The 22,499-nt window shown below is 43.7% G+C and overlaps 1 protein-coding gene across 2 annotated transcripts in view; it reads right to left on the bottom strand.

Moving 5' to 3' along the window:
* The window catches only part of TBC1D4 (TBC1 domain family member 4), a 173,517-nt gene extending 153,775 nt beyond the window's left edge, over positions 1-19,742 (bottom strand). For both annotated transcript variants that reach the window (XM_063425922.1, XM_063425927.1), the window contains exon 1: positions 18,515-19,742. In XM_063425922.1, the coding sequence (XP_063281992.1) occupies positions 18,515-18,979 (465 nt within the window). In that variant the 5' untranslated portion in view covers positions 18,980-19,742. The remainder of the gene's footprint in view (positions 1-18,514) is intronic.
* Between the last annotated feature and the right edge of the window lie 2,757 nt (positions 19,743-22,499).

The raw sequence follows: 22,499 nt of genomic DNA, 5'->3' as shown, positions 1-22,499 counted from the left end.
AGAAAGATATCATTGATATTGGTAACCGCACAGCACATATGGAAGGCAAGATGGTGGAATACGCCGAAGCACACAACAGCCTCGCTGAGAAAATCGAAGAACTGGAAGCAAAACTTGAAAAACAAGAAATAAAAAACATGGATCTAGAAGACAGGTCCCGGCACCAAAATCTCTGTGTGAGAGGTATTCCTGAAGAGGTACAGACACCAGACCTCATGGCGTACCTTACAGACCTGTTTCACGCTTTAGTCCCTGACATCCCAATTGATATGCTTCTCATGGATAGAGCACATCGGGTAGCAAAACCCCAACACCTACCGGCCTCTATACCGCGGGATGTAATGCTCAAACTGCATTACTTCCATGTAAAAGAAGCCATCCTACGCTCCAATAAACCTCAACAAGAGCTACCGGATCAATACAAAGTGGTACAGATCTATGCAGAAAAGCATTTAAAAGACACCACATCTGAACTCAGGAATAGGAAAATTCCGAACCGATGGGGGTTCCCCATCAAACTCCTGATCCTACGGGACGGCAAAACACAAGTAGCTTCAAACGCAGCTTGTGCCCCTAGCTATGCCAATCTCTACCTGGGTTGGTGGGAAGAAACCATTCTGGACTCCACCATCAAGGATACATATCAGCCCTTTATCTATAATTGGCATAGGTATATTGATGATATTCTGGTATTTTGGCTAGGTACCATCACCCAATTTGAAGAAATGGTTGATGTCCTAAATAAAAACACCATTGGTCTCAAACTGACGCATGTAATCGATGCCTAACAACTAATATTCTTGGACCTTAAAATTAAGATCTCACTCGACGGAACAATCGAAACTGAGTTATATCGGAAGGCCACTGCAACAAACAGCCTACTGCACTGGTCCAGCCATCATCCAACAAAACTTAAATCAGGCATCCCGTATGGTCAATACCCATGAGCTAGATGCAATTGTTCCAACGACGAAATATTCCAACAGGAAGCTAAGAAGTTACGTACAATGTTCAAACAAAAAGGCTACCCAAATAAAATTCTTTAGAGCATACAACAGGCATCCACAATTGACAGAAGTTTGAGTCTCAGAGACCTAAAACTGATCCTAAGTTCATCCGCTGCATTGGAACTTTTGATCAACATTGGGAATCAGTTTTGGAAATTATGTCACACAACTGGCCCATCTTACAGTACGACAAAGACCTCAAAGATAACATTAGTGACTTTCCTACCATTACCGCACGTAGAGCTAGAAATCTCAGGGACTATTTGGTCCATAGTCACATTGAACCAAACACCTATAATCCAACATGGCTCACACCAACCGCGGGGACGTACCAATGCGGTCACTGTAAGGCCTGTAAACATGTAAAACCATTTAAAACCGTCCAGAGCACAGTAACATCAAAGGTCTATAAGGTGAAAGAATTCATAAATTGCAGTTCTACTAAAGTTATTTATTTAATAACTTGCAGCTGCAAGACCCAATACATTGGCAAAACATACCAGCAATTTAAGCGAAGGATCCTTCAACATATTGGTTCAATTGCCAACCAAAAAATGTCCACCCCAGTTGGAAATCACGTGAGACTACACCATAGCGGCGATCCCTCTCACCTTACCTTCCAAGCAATTGAGAGACTTGCAATTACAATAAGATCCTATTAATGAAGGAATCAAGATGGATCTACCACTTTAAAACTCTGACTCCTAATGGCCTCAATGAGGAGTTTAACTTTACCCCGTTTATTCATAAGTAAACATTAACATACATTCCTCTTGAGGGATTACTACATAGATGAATATATCTATATACTATCTAATTTCAATTCAACATACTCCCCCTTTTCGTTCCAATTCTGCAGTATGAATACACCTTTATACTATCTAATCTCAATTCCATCCCCCCCCCCCCCCCCTTTTTTTGTTTCAATCCTGTAGGTTGGGCTCATCATTTTACAGTATCTTTTTACTGGAATCTGTGCCTATCTATCCATTTATCTATTATCTCAGTCAGGGCACCAACAGCAAGCCCTTCCATGTTCCTCTTACTAAATAGATATATTTTCTTTGCATTCAGTACCTTACTCCTAATGATGCTAGCTCAATATTAATCTCTTTCCACTTAAGGTCTTATTGTGAGCAGCATCCATTCCATCTTTTCTTTTGAATGTTTAGTTCTCCAGAATAGCTGGTCTAAAACTGATTTATAGCTATTCATTTATAGATAACAATAATTTACATTCCTCCACATCCTGACCCACTTCGAAAACTTCCTACCAGCTACCTTTTCGGTAGATATACTTTTCGCCAGTGTCTCTCCCTTACCCGGGAGCTGAAGGGTTAATTACTTTCTCCTCTTCCATACGTCACGGACATGGTCCGTCCCACTTCCGTGACGTCAGACCAATTCACCAATCACATACATTCTTTTACCGACCAATCACGTTGTATCTGCTCCTTTTTAAACTGAGTGTTTCACACCGACCGGTTCCCTTCTGACGAGCCAGGTAGGGTGAAACGCGCGCGTCAAGGGAACTACCTTGCGGCTCATCGTACCCAATATCTGTTCTCAATTTTTGCACTCTTTCTCTCTCGTATATCTCTACAGGGGGTTGGATTTAGGTGCCCTTGAAGGCACGGGGGGATTATCTACGGACTACTTAGTAGCCTTGGCTCTTTATCATATTTCTCTCCATTTTCTTTTTACTTCTCCCCTGCCTCCTTACGAGTATGTTATAAGTGTGGATTCCTTTGCATCCTGTGTTACCAACAATCACTCTCCTAGTCCTAATATCTAGCCAACCCTGCCATCCGACAGGTTCTCTGCACTTTACAGCTACAGTTATCCATTACTAGTATATCCCTGCCACGAACAGACAGGACCACTGATAGCATAAAGTGTTACACTGTCTCTATGCATATAAAATGGGGAATTGTTCCAACTCTATAGTACTCATAGTGCCCATAGGTTACGGAGACTAATGGCTAGCTCACATACACCGTGAACGGGCGTATGATTGATAAACACCTTTTGACGAATTGCCATATCTAGAAAATCGTTAAGTGTGTTTTTTTCTGTCTGTATTACTGTGCTTTAACAGCAATTGCGCCAGCGCTAATATCTAGTTACCCAGCACTTTGACTATAGATTCAATTCTCCTCAATTATCAAGAGACTACTATACTGACCAGAATTTTCCCTATTATATGGGATAATGCGACAGGTGTACCCTGCAGCTACAGTAATCTACTACTAGTCTGCTTCTACCAAGCATAGACAGGATTACTGTTAACATGCATTGATGCACTGTCCCTACGTACATTGGATAGGACGTATGTTACACTGTGGACGAACTATTATATCTACAAAATATATGCCAATCGACTTAGCCAGCCACTTGCAGTGCTGGCTATCCTCATTGATACTCATTACCTATAACGAGCAGACGGTGCGCAACATTGGCAACTTTTTCTGATACATTGTTACATGTTATTATACATGCCAATCCTCTGAGCCTGTTGAGCACAGACTCTGCATCAAATAATTTCTCTATCCATCTAAGGCAACTCTCTCTACAATACATACACAGGCTCTGCTAGCCCTCCACACTCTTTCCAGCACCTCACCTATTCCCCCTCTCAATATTCATTAATATATTGTGTAATATGTTGTTCTACATATATTTATTTGAGTGCAACTTTGGAACTCCCTGAATTCAGAGGTATCAAGCCTTTTTCTTTTACTCATCATTATCTTTATTTTTATCACTTTAGGTTCCTCACTGTATTGATTAGTGTGGGACACTCTGGGTGATTGCCAAGTTTACAGGCAATTTTTAACATATATTTTTCTTTCAATAAATTCTTTATTTTTTTAAATTTTTTTATTATTTCTCCTGAATTGTTTTTTTTTCAGTATATTTTGGTATTTAAAATCCATAATACCTCTTTATATGCTCCCAGTACCCCTTTATCGGTATACTACCTACCCCTCTTGTTTGCTCATTTCTACCTAGGGTTACCCCCTTTTCCTGGCAGTATACTTAGAGAGCTGTACCCAATTAGCTTGTCATATACCTCGCTATTCACGACGAATTATCAAAAACTCCACACAGAAATAACAAAACACACTAAAATCTTTGGAGGGCAAATACCTATCCTGGGTGGGTAGATTTGCAGCTATCAAAATGATGATCCTGCCAAAAATGTTATACTTATTTCGAACACTACAGATACACGTCCCCTCTAAATACCTCAAAGCACTCCAGTCCACACTTCAGAGATTCGGATGGCTGAACAAAAAACCCAGTGTGACGTGGCGGCTCCTATCATGATCAGTAAAAGAGGGAGGGCTCGGATTCCCAGATATCAGAGAATATTACAGAGCTACACAACTAGCTAATGTGCTACAATGCCATTCTAACTCACAACCCCCACAATGGATAGACCTTGAAACTGGTAGACTGGAGGGGAAACAGTTGCCGCACCTTCTGTGGGCCCCGAAAAAAATAAGACCACACCCCTCGGATGTTGCCAACCACCAAACTGATGTTATCTCTATGGGATAAAAATAGACGCAGGGTATGCTCAGGTCACGAGTGGTCCCCCGCAACCCCTCTTAAAACAATGCACACTCTAAACTCTTTGTTCAACTACAAAATATGGGCAGCACACGACATAACCCACCTACATCAATTGATACGAAAAAGTTCCCTGAGAAGCTTCAAGGAACTAAAAACTCAACATAGCATACCAAACAAAGCCCAATTCTCCTATATGCAACTACAACATACACTGCAAAAAGAAGGCACACACAAAATAATGGAGAATGAGGAAGCACAAATTACTCAATTTGAAAACAAATGCCTCAATGGGAGAAAACAAGCCAAATCCCTATCACTTTGCTATAATATACTCATGGGGGGACCCCAAACACAGCTGTGGGGTTTTCAGAGAGAGAGTGGCATAAAGACATAGGGAGGGAACTGACACCCCAAGAGTGGAGAAAGGCCTTTTCGGCACACAAAGGTACAACTCGGTGTGCCACACACCTAGAGATTTCTAGAAAACTGCTATACAGGTGCACCTCACCCTGAGCAAATTTAACAAAATGTACAACAATACTGATGCCAAATGTTGGAGATGCCCAGAACCACAAGGAGACACACTACACATCTGGTGGACCTGTCCACACATACGACAGGTATGGGTAGGAGTAGAAGATATAATTAAAGGAAGTACAGGCACACAGATCCAGCCTTCTATAGAACTGTACCTACTCCACATTCTACCACCAAATCTCACAAAACCCATACGAAAGCTAGTTTACCTCATAACGACTGCAGTAATCACCTTAATAGCCAGAAACTGGAAGTCATCAGCGATCCCCACCACCTCAGAGATAATAGAAATAACATCTACTAATGTGAAATACGAACGATTTGCGGGAACACAAGGGCATGCAGACCGCACTACCACAGAGGCATACAACATGTGACTCCAATATGAAGCAGAAGTCCCCGTAACAAATAGACACACACCTAACGACCCACCATAACAAAAATAACACTCGACACTAGCCGAAGAAGGAGAGGGGGAAAATGTCATACGCGTACACAACTCGGAAACGAGAAAAAAAAAAAAGACACGCAGTTTCAGCGCAATAGACCCAACTGATAAGCCTAGAATGAACTTGTTCCACCAGAGAACCACGACACATTGAGAAGCGTACATAGGTTGTAAATAGGTGTAAATAGACTCCTGTACATAGTTTGTGTAGATGGGTTAGAGGTCACTCCACAACAACCCTGGTATTATCCAATTAGACCAGGGAATTAAACACAGACACACAACGTCTCCAACAAGAATCCTAGTACATGGGTTGTATGGAAGCTAAACAAATCTGTAAAGTTGGCGTGTATAACAAATGTAAGGTGACCCCTCCCCCCCCTTTTTTCTTGTTCTGTACCCCCAAACGCTTATTCAACTGTTAACCTCTGTGTTTTCATATATGCAAACAAAAAAAAACCTGTCAATTATAAAAAAAAAAAATATATAGCAAGGAAATAACTTTCTTCCAAAAATGTGAATTAGTACCTTAGACATTCAAACTTTAGCTGGGATTGCATGAGGATTACCTTCCAGTTGCCAGCTCCCATGGGGTACAAGTTACACAAATATTCATCAATGTTATGCTTGAGATATGGCACAATACATCTACACCAGCTTCCATTCTTCCCCTATGGGACAATGTCAACCTTCTAGCAAGAAAGTTTAACATAGAAAATTGTTGCCTGATTATTCACAGTATTCCATCTAGACCAGTGATGGCGAACCTATGGCACGCGTGCCACAGGTGGCACGCCGGGCCCTCTCTGTGGGCACGCGGCCATAGGTTTGCCATCACTGCAGAGTAGGCGCCTGCCTGCCCGAAACGGCAGGCGCCTACTCTGCTTCCGTGTCGGCAGGACCGGAAGCAGGGGGGAGGGATCGAGGAAGCAGCTCTACTGTCCTCCCTCGAGCTGTGTGGAGCGTTGCCGCGCGTTACCATGGCAACGCTCCACACAGCATCGCGCGGGAGGACAGGAGAGCTGCAGGACCTCTCCTGTCCTGCATAACACCACCGGACCACCAGGGATGGCTGTGTTCCCCCCCTCCCCTTCACCAAAGGTAACAAGAAGGGAAGGGGGGATACTGATTTAATTACCTACCCCCCTTACCTACAGCACCCCCTACTCCCCTTACCAACAGACCCCTACCATAGCACCCCTACCCCCAGCACCCCTACTCCCACTACTCCCAGCACCCCTACCCCAAGCACCCCTACTCCCACTACCCACAGCACCCCTACCCCCAGGACCCCTACTCCCACTACCCACAGCACCCATACCCCCCTTACCCACAGCATCCCTACCCCCAGCACCCCTACTCCCACTACCCACAGCACCCTTACCCACAGCATCCCTACCCCCAGCACCCCTACTCCCACTACCCACAGCACCCCTACTCACAGCACCCCTACTCCCAGCACCCCTACTCCCAGCACCCCTACTCCCACTACCCACAGCACCCCTACCCCAGCACCCCTACTCCCACTACCCACAGCACCCATACCCCCCTTACCCACAGCATCCCTACCCCCAGCACCCCTACTCCCACTACCCACAGCACCCCTACCTCCCTTGCCCCCAGCACCCCTACCCCCTTACCCACAGCACCCCTACCCCCTTACCCACAGCACCCCTACTTCCACTACCCACAGCACCCATACCCCCCTTACCCACAGCATCCCTACCCCCAGCACCCCTACTCCCACTACCCACAGCACCCCTACCTCCCTTGCCCCCAGCACCCCTACCCCCTTACCCACAGCACCCCTACCCCCTTACCCCCAGCACCCCTACTTCCACTACCCACAGCACCCATACCCCCCTTACCCACAGCACCCCTACTCTCAGCACCCCTACCCCCAGCACCCCTACCCCCAGCACCCCTACTCCCACTACCCCCAGCACCCCTACCCCCAGCACCCCTACCCCCAGCACCCCTACTCCCACTACCCACAGCACCCCTACCTCCCTTACCCCCAGCACCCCTACTCCCCCTACACACAGCACCCCTACCCCCAGCACCCCTACCCCCCTTACCCACAGCACCACTACCCCCAGCACCCCTACTCCCACTACCCACAGCACCCCTACCCCACTTACCCACAGCACCCCTACCCCACTTACCCCCAGCACCCTACCCCAGCACCCCTACCCCCCCTACCCCAGCACCCCTACCCACAGCACCCCTACCCCCGCACCCACAGCACCCCTATCCACAGCACCCCTACACACAGCAGCCCCACACACAGCACCCCTACCGCCCCACAAACACAGCACCCCCCCACACACAGCACCCTTTCCTTCCCCCACACAGCACCATTTCCCCCCCCACACAGCACCATTTCCCCCCCCACACACAGCACCCTTTCCCCCCCACACACAGCACCCTTTCCCCCCCCACACACAGCACCCTTTCCTCCCCCCACACACAGCACCCTTTCCTCCCCCCACACACAGCACCCTTTCCTCCCCCCACACACAGCACCCTTTCCTCCCCCCACACACAGCACCCTTTCCTCCCCCCACACACAGCACCCTTTCCTCCCCCCACACACAGCACCCTTTCCTCCCCCCACACACAGCACCCTTTCCTCCCCCCCACACACAGCACCCTTTCCTCCCCCCCACACACAGCACCCTTTCCTCCCCCCCACACACAGCACCCTTTCCTCCCCCCCACACACAGCACCATTTCCCCCCCCCCACACACAGCACCCTTCCCCCCCCCACACAAGCACCCTTTCCCCCCCCCCCACACAGGCACCCTTTCCCCCCCCCCCACACAGGCACCCTTTCCCCCCCCCACACAGCACCCTTTCCCCCCCCCACACAGCACCCTTTCCCCCAAACACACACAGCACCCCAACCCCCCACACACAGCACCCCACCCCCCCACACACAACATTACACACAGACACATACACTGCACCCCTCAATGCAGTATATGTGTGTGTTCAGCAGTCTTTATGTATTCAGCAGTGTGTGTGTGTGTGTGTGTGTGTGTGTGTGTGTGTGTGTGTGTGTGTATTCAGCAGACTGCGTGCGTGTATTCAGCAGACTGCGTACTCAGCAGTGTGCGTGTATTTAGCGGACTGTGTGTGTATTTAGCAGTCTGTCTATGTCTCGGTGTGTGAATGTGTTCAGCAGTCTGTGTGTATGTATTACATTTGTTGGAGATACTAATATAAGCTTAATTTATATCATTATTTAAAATTTGTATAATTTAACTCTATGTTGTGTTCTTCTTTTAAAACAAAAGTTGTTAACTGTACGAGTAGTTTTTTCTAAACGTAAACCTCAGTATTCAGGTTTAATTGTCGTGTTGGCACTTTGAGGGAAAAAAAGTTGGCATGTATTGCAGTTTGGGCACTCGGGCTCAAAAAGGTTCGCCATCACTGATCTAGACTGTCAAGGAGGCAGATCAGGGGCAGAGCAAGCACAAGTCAAACACAGCCCTGGCCAATCAGTATCTCCTCAGAGATGAATTGACTCAATGCATCTCTGTGAGGAAAGTTCAGTGTCTGCATGCAGAGGGAGGAAATACGGAATGTTGTGATGCATACTAGGCAGGACTGCCCAAGGAAGCACCTCTAGCAGCCATCTAAGAAGTGACCAGTGATGTTATCACAGTGTTTACTGCAAAAAGCCTGAAGGGAATTATTCTACTCAATACAACAAATGCAATAAGCTGTAGTTGTTCTGGTGACTATAGTGTCCCTTTGACCCCTTAACGCCGTTACAGTGTTCTATGCCGTCCCCATTCTAATGGGCTTTAAAGCCGTTGCGCAGCATAGAACGCCGTAATGGCTTAAGCCCCCAGGAGCTCCGCCGCGATCCTCTTCAGGAGGGCTGCCTGACAGCCCAGGCAGCCCTCCCCCGGGAAATCAGGCCCACGGGATCACTCTCAAAGAGCGATCACATGGCCCCCTATAGCTGGCTGTGGATCTGCCAACAGGGGGACTGCTTGGACTGTCAGACAGTCCCCCTGCTGGTGGGAAGTATAACAAAATAATAATTAAACATGTTTAAAATAAATTAAAAGTACATACATATATTCATCATATATGTAACATCATACTTAGTGTATTTTAATAATAATAATAATATAAGTACATATATTAGTATTAAAATACACTTAGAATGAAGATACATATATATACACGTATAATTACTATAATTTTTTTACATTAAAATAAATTATATATACATATGTAATTTCATTTTAACTGTATTTTGTTACTAATATATATATATATATATATATATATATATATATATGTGTGTGTGTGTGTAACAAAATACACTTAGAATGACATTCTTTACATATCTATATATAAAATACAAATAAATATATATAAATTACATTAATGATTACATAAGTATACATGTAGAATTTAAATACATATATGTATATATATTCAAATTCTACGTGTATATTTAAGTAATCTTTTAGAATAATGATGTGATTTTGTTAATTAAAATTTGATTGACATTCCGGACAACCCAGGCAGAAAGTGCAGAGAATGTAATTCGAAGCACTATATTTAACCCTGTTACTTTTCAAGACACCATAAAACCTATACATGGGGGGTACTGTTTTACTCGAGAGCAGTGGCGTACTAAGGGGGGGGCGGGGGGGGCGGCCCGCCCCGGGTGCCACTGACTAGGGGGGTGCCATGACGCCCAGTGTCATGTGTCACCCCCCATCATTACGCTGCGGCGGCTGCGCACAGCCGCAGCACCTTTGCGGCCCGGCAGGACTTACTTCCAGGATGAGAAGGGGGAGGAGTGTTGTGGGCCGCGGCGTCGCGCAACTTGATGACGTCGTGCGCAGCGCCGTCAGCCCGCCTTCACGGAACTATCCAGCGGAAGGATCCAATATCCGGGCGGTGAGGCACCCAGTCGGTCAAGGCATCATCAAAATGTAAGTAGTCATTTTTTGTGATGGGGCTAAATTAATTAAAGGGGGGGGGGTGGATAATGGCCATTAAAGAATTAAAGGGGAGGGAGGTTTAATTAAAGGAGTGAGGATTAATTAAGGGGGTGTATTAAGGGGGGTGTGAATTAATTAAGGGGGCTGTATTAATTAAGGGGGAGTGAGGATTAATTAAGGGGGTATTATGAGGGGTATGGATTAATTAAGGGGGTGTATTAATTAAGGGAGTGTGGGTTAATTAAGGGGGCTGTATTAATTAAGGGGGGAGTGAGGATTAATTAAGGGGGGTGTATTAATTAAGGGGGGAGTGAGGATTAATTAAGGGGGCTGTATTAATTTAGGGGGGTGTATTAATTAAGGGGGTGTATTAATTAAGGGGGTGTGGATTAATTAAAGGGGTGTATTAATTAAGGGGGGTGTATAAATTAAAGGGGGTGTGGATTAATTAAGGGGGGCGTATTAATTAAGGGGGGAGTGAGGATTAATTAAGGGGGTGGATTAATTAAGGGCGGTGTGGATTAATTAAGGGGGCTGTATTAATTAAGGGGGGAGTGAGGATTAATTAAGGGGGGTGTATTAATTAAGGGGGGTGTGGATTAATTAAGGGGGGTGTATTAATTAAGGGGGGAGTGAGGATTAATTAAGGGGGTGTATTAATTAAGGGGGGTGTGGATTAATTAAGGGGGAGTGAGGATTAATTATGGGGGGTGTATTAATTAAGGGGGTGAAGATTAATTAAGGGGGTGTTTTAAGGGTGGTGGATTAATTAAGGGGGTTGTATTAATTAAGGGGGGTGTGGATTAATTAAGGAGGGTGTATTAATTAAGGGGGGAGTGAGGATTAATTAAGGGGGTGTATTAATTAAGGGGTGTGTGGATTAATTAAGGGGGCTGTATTAATTAAGGGGGAGTGAGGATTAATTAAGGGGGGTGTATTTAAGGCAGTGAGGATTAATTAAGGGGGTGTTTTAAGGGGGTGTGGATTAATTAAGGGGGGAGTGAGGATTAATTAAGGGGGTGGATTAATTAAGGGCGGTGTGGATTAATTAAGGGGGCTGTATTAATTAAGGGGGGAGTGAGGATTAATTAAGGGGGGTGTATTAATTAAGGGGGGTGTGGATTAATTAAGGGGGGTGTATTAATTAAGGGGGGAGTGAGGATTAATTAAGGGGGTGTATTAATTAAGGGGGAGTGAGGATTAATTATGGGGGGTGTATTAATTAAGGGGGTGAAGATTAATTAAGGGGGTGTTTTAAGGGTGGTGGATTAATTAAGGGGGTTGTATTAATTAAGGGGGGTTTGGATTAATTAAGGAGGGTGTATTAATTAAGGGGGGAGTGAGGATTAATTAAGGGGGTGTATTAATTAAGGGGTGTGTGGATTAATTAAGGGGGCTGTATTAATTAAGGGGGAGTGAGGATTAATTAAGGGGGGTGTATTTAAGGCAGTGAGGATTAATTAAGGGGGTGTTTTAAGGGGGTGTGGATTAATTAAGGGGGCTGTATTAATTAAGGGGGGAGTGAGGATTAATTAAGGGGGTGTATTAATTAAGGGGGGAGTGGATTAATTAAGGGGGGTGTATTAATTAAGGGGGGTGTGAATTAATTAAGGGGGTGTATTAATTAAGGGGGGAGTGAGGATTAATTAAGGGGGTGGATTAATTAAGGGGCTGTATTAATTAAGGGGGAGTGAGGATTAATTAAGGGGGGTGTATTAATTAAGGCAGTGAGGATTAATTAAGGGGGTGTTTTAAGGGGGGTGTGGATTAATTAAGGGGGCTGTATTAATTAAGGGGGGAGTGAGGATTAATTAAGGGGGTGTATTAATTAAGGGGGGTGTGGATTAATTAAGGGGGGTGTGGATTAATTAAAGGGGGCTGTGGATTAAAGAATTAAAGGGGGAGGTTTAAATAATGGGGGTGCAGGTTTTTTTTTATTAAGGGGGTTGCAGTATTCTATTTATTAAGGGAGGATGTGCACTGCAGATTTTTGTTTTTTTGTTAAGGGGGTGTGCAGGGTTTTTATAAGGGGGGTGTGCAGGTTTTTTGTTATTAAGAGGGGTTGTGCACGTTTTTGTTTTTTATTAAGGGGGTGTGCAGGGTTTTTTATTAAGGGGTGTGCAGGATTTTTATGTGTAGGGAGTGAATGAAATTTATGTGATCGGGGTGCAGGGTTTTTATGTGTAGGGAGTGTATGAAATTTATGTGATCGGGGTGCAGGGTTTTTATATGAAGGGCGAGACAAGGGGCTTTGTAGAAAGGAGCAGGGCAGTTCTCACCAGCCCCTTTCTACAAAAGCACTGGTCTTCCCCCTTCTACAAAACTGGCGCATTTTACAAATGCTACAAGCAGTTTACAAATTTGTGCAATAAATATTATTGAAAACATTGAAAAAAATGTGGGTGTTTTCTTACATTTTTATTATGGGGAGGGGGGGGGGGGGTGCCACACTCAGGGTCCGCCCCGGGTGCCAAATGCTCTAGGTACGCCCCTGCTCGAGAGACTTCGTTGAACACAAATATTAGTGTTTCAAAATGGTAAATTGTCTTACAAAGGTGATATTTTTAGTAAAAGTGACGTTTATTGCATTTTTCACACATGAACGGCACTTTTACTGGCGATATTTTTGTAATACGTTTTACTGTTTTTAAACACTAATGTTTGTGTTCAGTGAAGTCTCCCAAGTATAACAGTACCCCTCATGTACAGGTTTTATGGTGTTTCCAAAAGTTACAGAGTCATATATAAGGCTTGCATTTAATTTTTTTCACATTGAAATTTGCCAGTTTGGTGATGTTGCCTTTGAGACCGTATGGTAGCCCAGGAATGATAATTATCCCCATGATATCATTTGCAAAAGTAGGGAACCCGATGTATTGCAAGCGGGGTATGTCCAGTCTTTTTACTAGCCATTTAGTCACAAACACTGGCCAAAGATTAGTTTTTTGCTTTTTTCACAGAAAAACTAATATGAACGCTAACTTTGTCCAGTGTTTGTGACTAAGTGGCTACTAAAAAGAACTGAACATACCCCACTTGCAATAACTTGGGTTGTTTACTTTTGCAAATGGTATGCCATCATGGGGGTAATTCTCATTCCTGGGCTCCCACAGGTTCTCAAAGTTAACATTACTAATCAGGCAAATTTCAATGTGAAAAAAACAGAAAAATGAAATGTGCTATATTTGACCCTGTAACTTTCCAAAACACCGTAAAACCTGTTAAAGGGGGGTACTGTTGTACTCATGAGACTTTGCTGAATACAAATATGTGCGTTTTATTGCAGTAAAAGCTAACAGTATTATGACATTTAAAGCTAAAATGATAGGCGGAACTACACATTTTCTTATTTTTTAAATCTTAATTTCTCACAGTTTTTTTTTATTTAATTCATAAGCAATTGCTTCATATATGAATAGTTCATGAGACATTAAAGCCCTGTTTCTCCTGAATAAAATGATATATAATAAGTGTGGGTGCACTTTATATGAAAGAGGTGAATTACGGTTGAACAGACATATAGCGCAAATTTTAGCTTTTGTTTACATTTTGTTTTGATCAGAACGTGTACTATTGACTCCGCCCTGAAGGGGTTAAGTAAAACACTGTGCTTTCCCACAATGACATGGTTGCAATTTTCTTACTATTCCCTGACAGTCTATTGTTTTCTAGAGTGCTTTCATAGAAATACATTTAATGATGGTGTGTGTGTCTCTCTTTTGCTTAGTACAAACAAGTTAATGTTGGGTTTCAAAGGCTTTGGATTAATTGAAGGTTTTCAAAATGTACAAAGGACAAACATGTTGATAAAAAATTTTTAAAACATTTAAGGAACAATGGCGGTCCATGCTGTCATAACCATCTGGTATCAGTGCTATAATTGCAGGAGGGCATTTGGTCCTCAAAAGGTTACTACGAGCACCATGACCAATTTGCTGATTTAAAGTGGATCATGGTGCCTGGAGTCTGTATATGCAAATGTTTGCTATGAAACGCTGTACATGAAAAGTTGCTGCTGGAAGTGTAACTCTAAATATGGCTGCACCACAGGGGCATCATTATCAAGCCTGGAACTGGATATGTGATTTCTGCACAAATCTGACAACAGCATGCACAATATGCTGATTGCCAGACAGGCAATGGAGGGAAGGCCGCACCCTCCGTGCTGCCCATATCCTCCCCTCAGCCCACACTTCCTGAGGTCTCTCTGTGGGGCACAAGTTACGCTCTCTATGGGGCACAAGTTACACCGAAGCAAAGGGCAAAGAGTAGTGACATCAGCCAATGAGGATTGGGCTGCAGGGAGAACTTAGGCCCCAGCGCAAAAGGCATTTTTTACTAAAGTATTTTTTTATTTTTTTTAGGTTTCTTGTTTCAAGGAGTCTTCCTCGCTTTGTACCAAAACGGTAGTGATACATGTATGATATAAAATAATGTTTTATCTGTAGATGTGTTAGTTGTTTGGCTAGCACAATGTATAGATACATTTCTCAATAATGGTCTGTCCTGATAGAGGTCTTTAAACTCCTTACACTTTAAAACGCACCTTGAAATAGAACTATAATCTCACCAAATTCCACATTTTCCAACAAACCTCAACATACGAAAATGATAAATGCATTATTTAAAATGTTGACGGTTTCTGGGGGCGAGGCCTGACCGCAGAGCTGTGAGGACGTGAATCTCAAGAGCTCCTGAACAAGCTACAATTGAAATCTAATACCACGACTTAAAAAGCATCTAAACGGGCCACAACGGCCAGCAACCGAAAGAGGCCATCAAGCGGAGCAGAATGATACCCTACAAGCGGCAATACAAGCTATCCTCACCGGTCGGGCGTCCGAGGCCTATCCACATGGCGAGCGCAGGAGGGGCGGCCACTCTCCCGCCGCCTAGACTAGCCACCTCGTCGATTAAAGACCTCGGTTTCACCTCCCCCCCCCCTCACGGACCGGCGGGGGTTATCCCGGTCCGCACTCCACAGGGCTTCAGGACCCTAAAAGCCTCAGAGAACGCAAACCACCTACATTCAGTGGCCAAGATGGCGGCTGCCGACTGGGCCCCTGGGCCTTCACCCGCCCAACCTATATCAGCATAGCGGGTAAGCGAATCCCCCCATGAGGACCGCATAACAGCAGCCTTCAACCTTTTTTGGACAAAGTGGCAGGCCATACTGGCACAGACCCAAGGGACTGCTGCGGCCCCCCGACTGCCCATCACCTCACCCACATGGCGACCGGCCCTGAAACACACAGATAAGCTACCGACCGGCACGAAGCAGCAGGGGGAAACGAGAAATATGCTCGGACATAAAAACCACAGACCGCGCATCCGACACCGCTGGCATGGACCCCGACCGACTCGGAGGGCTCCCAAACAAGGACCGCCACTAAATACAACACACTGGCGTACTCGAGGGGCTGGGACACGGCCGGCACCAAGCAAAACCGAGGCCTGCCAGCGCATCACCCAGAAGCAGCAACACAGAGCCGCAAACAGCACCCAGAAGGGCTACGATCCCAAGCCACAAGGACACACAGAGACTCCGGCCTGCAAAACAAAGAGGGGAGCGGAGAAATGGCCTAACCGCCAAAGAAATACACCCACCACTCAAGGTACTCACGGTGGACCGGGAGGCAGCGGCGGAACCCCTCCAGCCTACTTGACCCGTGAGGCCGAAACCCTGCTGGACTTTCTGTGTGCTTTGTTGGCACCGACGACAGGAGTAGGCTGACTCCAACTGCCACTATACGGCCAGGACAGCTACCACACCACCAAACCCACGCAGCCGAAGAGGACTCTGACTCACACCATCCTTATCCATCTTCACACCCACTGTTCTCAAACTACCGGACTGACAAACCCACCCTACCTTATGGGACTCTGCCTTGCATGTAGCAGGTATTGGATGACTTTGGCCCAAACATGGCCGGCTTGTTTAGCCTAACTGATCGATTTCCACTCTGTTTGATACACGCATGTTTTTCTTTTCTACCTCCTGGCAGAGGACACAGTGGGTTATTTAATACTGAGCATTGTTGTGGTCATTCACCTATAGGGTCCCGCGGAGTGGGACAATGGCTGGTCAGTAGCCACCCAACCTGCCTATTAGCCTGTACTCAATATGTTCCTACTCCTCCAACATGTTACATACATGTCTAAAATGTTTTAGCTTGATTTATAGAGTTGTTTTGTCTGCTTAATAGACCATTTGCTACAGCTTGTTTATTCTTCCAGAATGTTCACCAAGTAAGCAACATCTCCTATGTGCACATTACTTTGATAAAGCCTTACCTAGCGTGTTTTCTTTACTGCATATAGTAATTTAATAACCACCCTATCTGGTGGCACAATATGTTGTTTCTAAGCTACTCAGTGCATATGCTTCATCTGGTTCACTTACTTGGGATTTTAACGCCAGGCACCATATCTCTTCTCTTGCTACCATTATAAACAATGTGCGTTAGTAACGTTATGCCATACAATTGTACTACTTTACTCCTTAATTTTAACTCACACTAGTCAAAAAAGAAAACAAACCGAGGCAATGCATACTGTGACTAGAATATAACATATTCAAACTGCGCAGAACACCTTTACTACGCATGACTTCACAATATCTAAAGCCTTGATCATTAATCCTGTTAGCGCAACACTCGTTTTAATTGCAAATGTTAGCAATGATGTTTTATGTGTTATGTTTTATATGTTTTCATGATGTCTCATGATACACTAGAACACCCATCTTGCACGGCCTACACATGCACCGAACACTTCAGTAGCGCTATGTTTAGCGGTACAACCATCCTAGTAGGTAACATACGACACAGCGACACAGATCACAATGGCCTATACTGTACCCTAGTACCCATTGCAGTGGTCACACGCCACACTACACATAATACTCTTGCAAGCATGGAACTAAATTCACAGGCATATCCCTCATTAAGAAGCGCAGAACAAACCAGTAAATATCGATGTTATAAGTATCCAATACTGACCCTAGATATGTGTAAGCTTTTCTACATAAAAATTGTGCACTGTTTCAATGCCATGACTGTACCATTACGATGATATGCTTAGGCTTACAAACGCTGTTGTGGCGAGGTAAGCTGTCTTGTAACCTTCATGCACGCAAAAATAAAGAATTTAAAAAAAAATAAAAAATGTTGACGGTTTCTATATGCCAACAAAAGCAGCCACCGCAACCATATATCTGTATGATTATTGCGCTCCATAATTTACATTTCCTCTTTGGTGAATACTAATTGGTCCTGGCATTGTTAGGAGGAGGAGCAAGGAGATGGTGCAAAAGTTTACAAGAGAAAATACATATAAAGTCTTAGCCCAGATGTGACTGAATTTCACCGTCTGCTGAGGTAAAATAGATCAATAGATCGTGCAAAACCCTAACATTAGTTCAAAAACAAATTTAAAAAGGTACAATTTAGAGGCAACTTATATAAACATTTTTTTTGTGGTCATATCACTAAATAGTGAATTAAAACATTAAGTGTGAATAGATCTGGTCAAAATAATCCAAGTTTGAAAACCCGTACAAATGTCTACCTAGCGAACAAGCCCACTGTTGATCCGAAAGATCTTAAGGAAAGTGGTCCAAGTTAAGCAGAACTTTTGGCATTTAGTTACAAATACCCCTGCAAGATCTACATGACTGCAGTAAGAGATTAAGAGACTGCTGGGGAATAAAAATAGCCATATCAATCATATTTATCATTCCACGTACATTGTTGTAAAGAATGTATCGTAAATCTAGTACGCATACCTTAAGGCCTACACTTTACTTGCCTAGTTTCTTCACATTAATCTTTCAGTCATATATTTTTTTTTTGTTCGAACTAGATTGTTATGTCTGTACAAACTATTATTCTTAGTATTTGCCAAGCATGCACAGATACCAGGTAACCTGGAATCTACACCTAGCAACAAAAGCAGTATGACATCTCACCTGGCCAGGGTCAGTTGCCTTGAACACATGGCAAACCATTTCTGATTCAGGGTTGTCAGGCTGTGTCTTAATCAAATAGGCAAAATAAGTTGGATCCTGGGTATTATGTATGAAGCGGGCAATGTGCTGCGCTTTATGTTCAAAAATAAAAACTGCAGTGTTGGCACTGGCGCCATTCAAAGCGGGCACACATCGCAGGTGAGGGGCAACCAGCAACAGCTGTACTTCTCTGCATGGCGTTGCACATCCAGTTGGGTCCTGTCTCTCTGCCCGTCTACGAATCTCCGCCACGAGCCATGGCAACATGGGCAACGTGGTTCGCCGGTCTAGGGATGACCAACCGACATACCACAGACGGAACCTTTTCTCACCCTTCACAGATTTGTCTTGCATAGGTGGCGCCTCCAACAGTGGGTGATCGTCCAAGAGAGGGTGGCATTGATCTGCTGAACTTCGTCTCTCCATTGCTTTCTCAGAATTCAACACTAGATAATATTAAGTGAGCTTTGGTGATTAATAATAATAATGTATATCCTAGAATTAACAGAGAAAAATACAACAAAAGGGGTCAAAAAACAGTACAGTGTTCCTTCCAATTCAACAGAAAGACGCCCCTTTGTGGCTTATCCTTAGAAGTGCAACCTTGGACCTGAAGGCTGGCTTGTTGGAGCCCATGCAGGGGCAGGTTATAATGGGATATGCTTATCCATGGAGTAGCTAAGAAATGCACAAAGTGTACATTTAAAGAAGGAACATGTGACAGTAATTCTGGAGCTCTGCAGAGGGTTTCGCACATGGCACTTCCATGAGCAGATTGTGTGTCCGGGGTCTGGTTTGTCCACACAATCCTCCTGTCTGTACAGTGTTTCCTCCTCTCCTCCCTCTAGCTAGCAATCGTCATGACAGATCCTGCAGAGCAGCCTCCCTCCCCACACCTCCTGCATGCGTGCATTAGCCCCGATCCCACCCCTTCTTATTTATTGTATCATTTCGAAGATCTCCAATGTTGCAGCAGGGATCTGGCTAACAAGTAACCGCAATGGGAAGACAGCAAAGCCAAAAGAAATACTACCTCTGGCTGCTTCCTCTTCTTCTCAGATCAGAGCTCTTCTGCTGTGTTCCCCAGACAAAATCAATTCTGCAGAGGGAATCCCAGTCAAATAAATAAACAATATTAGTGGGACAGCACTATACTAGTCTTACTCCTCCCCTTCCTCCAGCAGCCAGCTAGGAGGGTGTCTCGTTTCACATGCTCTCCCAGCAAAAAAAGTTTAATCATTACTTCTCAGATACCCCCTCCAAAATTCTGCAGTGTCTGCGCCCCCCGCCCTGTTTTGGGTACATGCAGTCACTGCATGCTGCTAAGATGTTGGTAGGGACACCAGATGTCACCTTTCCTAAAGGGACTCATCTTCTAATGTGTGCATAGTGAGGGGCTGCATGGTTACGTGCCCTACACGATGGATCTTTCATAAACGTTCCAATTAAAGGGACACCATGGTCACCATGGAACCTTCTGCAGACAGCGTGACTGCTCATTACCCAGCCTCAAGCCTTCCAAGGTGTCGGTTTGTGTGATGTTGGGAGCCCACTGGCTGCAGGAGGAGCAAAGTGTTTAACTCCCTCCTCGTGCCTCCTTAGGCCAATGTGATCTGTGGCAGTTTAGTCTGGTTCCCTTTTTGTGCAAATATTCTGTTAAACATGCAACCCCAAATAACTGCTAAATAGCGACTGCATATATACTTTTTTTTCCTTTTTTTTTAGTCTTTAAAAGCTGAAAATAAAAACAAATGAACATGATTAAATTACACTTTGGGAGTTATTCACTAAACTCCAGGTTGTTCCAACTGTAAAGTGGAATGGCAGAATTGCAGCTTAAATAATTTATTTTCCCAGATCAGATCGTTTTGCCTTCGGCTTTTCAGTTTACTGCAATTCTTACTTTAGTGGATGAATGAATCCTTGAATAGTCATAAAAAGCAGAATGATAGTGCATTAATGAATACTTTGAAAAGATCGGATATAGATACTAAATACAAAATATCAGAATAAAAAACAAACAAACATTGGTTGAAATTTAAATAGCACGTTTATTAAGGGGTTTATTAACTAAAGTACACACTGACTTGTATTACATTCGAATCTGAGTTTAAAAATTTTAACCATACTCTGACTATAGCTGAGTTGGAGAATGTTTCAAATCTGCTAATGGTTTCTAAACTTTGTAAGTCAAATTTTAATTTGCTACAATTTGGTGTTAAGTGAATAAATCCCTAAATGTACAATTCTAGGTTTTCAGTTATCCATATTTTGTGGGACAGTAGATTCTGTTACAATGTGTGTAGATGTAAGACTTGGTCAGTCTTGGCACCCCCGAAATGGGACAGTTGAGAATATGCCATGCACCCCTTCTCAGTCAATCACTTACTAAAGCTACCCCAAAAGTAAACCAACTTCAATTTATGTTGAACCAACTTAAAAAAAAATATTAAAGGATTACTCCAATCACCATGACCACTTAAAATGTTGCACATACAGAGTTTAACCCCTCTGCTGCAGGAGGTATAACTCCACCTCCGGCAGCATCATTAGGGCGTAATTAGACATCACTGAACAGTTTCAGGTGGCTAATATTAATTCTGTGCATATTTGGCATTGTTGTTGCTGGCACGTAGCATGCTGGTAACCAACAGCCAATGGTGGCACACACCCCCGATGCCGTCCATGTTCTCCATACAGCACACTCTCCCTGATGTCCCCAAGCGAGGGAAGTTACATTAGTGAAGGACAATCAGGCTGTAAATAGAAGTGATCTTTATTTATTTTTTTTCATTTTGGGGGTGGGAGTGGGGGTTGGGAGGGGAACCAGGATAGGACGAATACTCAGACCAATGTCTTAAAACACAGGATTTTGGTTGGATTCAACCTTAACCCCTTAAGGACACATGACATGTGTGACATGTCATGATTCCCTTTTATTCCAGAAGTTTGGTCTTTAAGGGGTTAAATGGACATTCCAGACCACTAAAGCTCTTTAGCTTGTTGAAAAGCTTGTGTGAAGAATGTGTCCTCTTTTTTCATTTTACAATTCAATAGAAATTGATACTTTCATAAATAAACCTTGTTACATACCCTAGATTTCAAGAAGACAACCAGTCGTCTACGTCCTAGTTTGGGTAGCTCAGTGTTGGCAAACTAAAGAGGAAGTAATTGCTCAGAGCAATTGCCTTGCAAAAACTTCTCATTCAGGATGAAAGTCTGTGATACAGACTGAAACGTTGATTTTTATTTTGAGCTAATAAAAGCTAAGTTTTATTCATTCAACTTGGAAGTCCCTGGAGTGCTATCTTGTACTTTTGGCTGTATCTGTTTGCTGATAAGCACAGGGCAAGTACATCAAGGAAGGAATTATTGCTGGGACAGACTTAGCTGGCTAACTGCTGCTCAACCTTACCAAGCATCAGACAGCAGTAATGATCATTCAGTAGGCTGATTTTATGATGTCTGTGAGTTTATAATTACTATCTCTTCACTCTGGTGAAGTGAAACATATACAGTATAAGAATTTTACATAACAAATTACAGTATATATTACATGGTATGATGATATTTAATTAAATTTTCATGTTGATTTAGAAACATCAAATAAGGATAAAATGTCAAAAATATGTCAAGTCATACATGAAAGTAAAAGTTTACGCAATAATCTACTAAGACAAAATATATTTTATTTTTGTCAACTGTAACAGTGGTTTTGATATTTTTGTATTTGTTACAGTTAATTGTATTAGATAAACTAGACTTTTTTTTATCAAGTTGATTTGCCCAGTGACATTTTCAGCTGAGTCACGCTCTGGGCTGTGCTAGACTGACCTTGGGCTAATCGTAAACATGAAGAGGTTGTGTCTAAGTGCATGGTGTGAAATGTATTATCCAAAAACAGTTAAAGGAACACTATAGTCGCCTAAATTACTTTAGCTAAATA

This window comes from Pelobates fuscus, chromosome 1, assembly GCF_036172605.1.
Source record: "Pelobates fuscus isolate aPelFus1 chromosome 1, aPelFus1.pri, whole genome shotgun sequence".
Lineage (NCBI taxonomy): Eukaryota > Metazoa > Chordata > Amphibia > Anura > Pelobatidae > Pelobates > Pelobates fuscus.
This window is presented reverse-complemented; position numbering and strand designations above follow the sequence as displayed.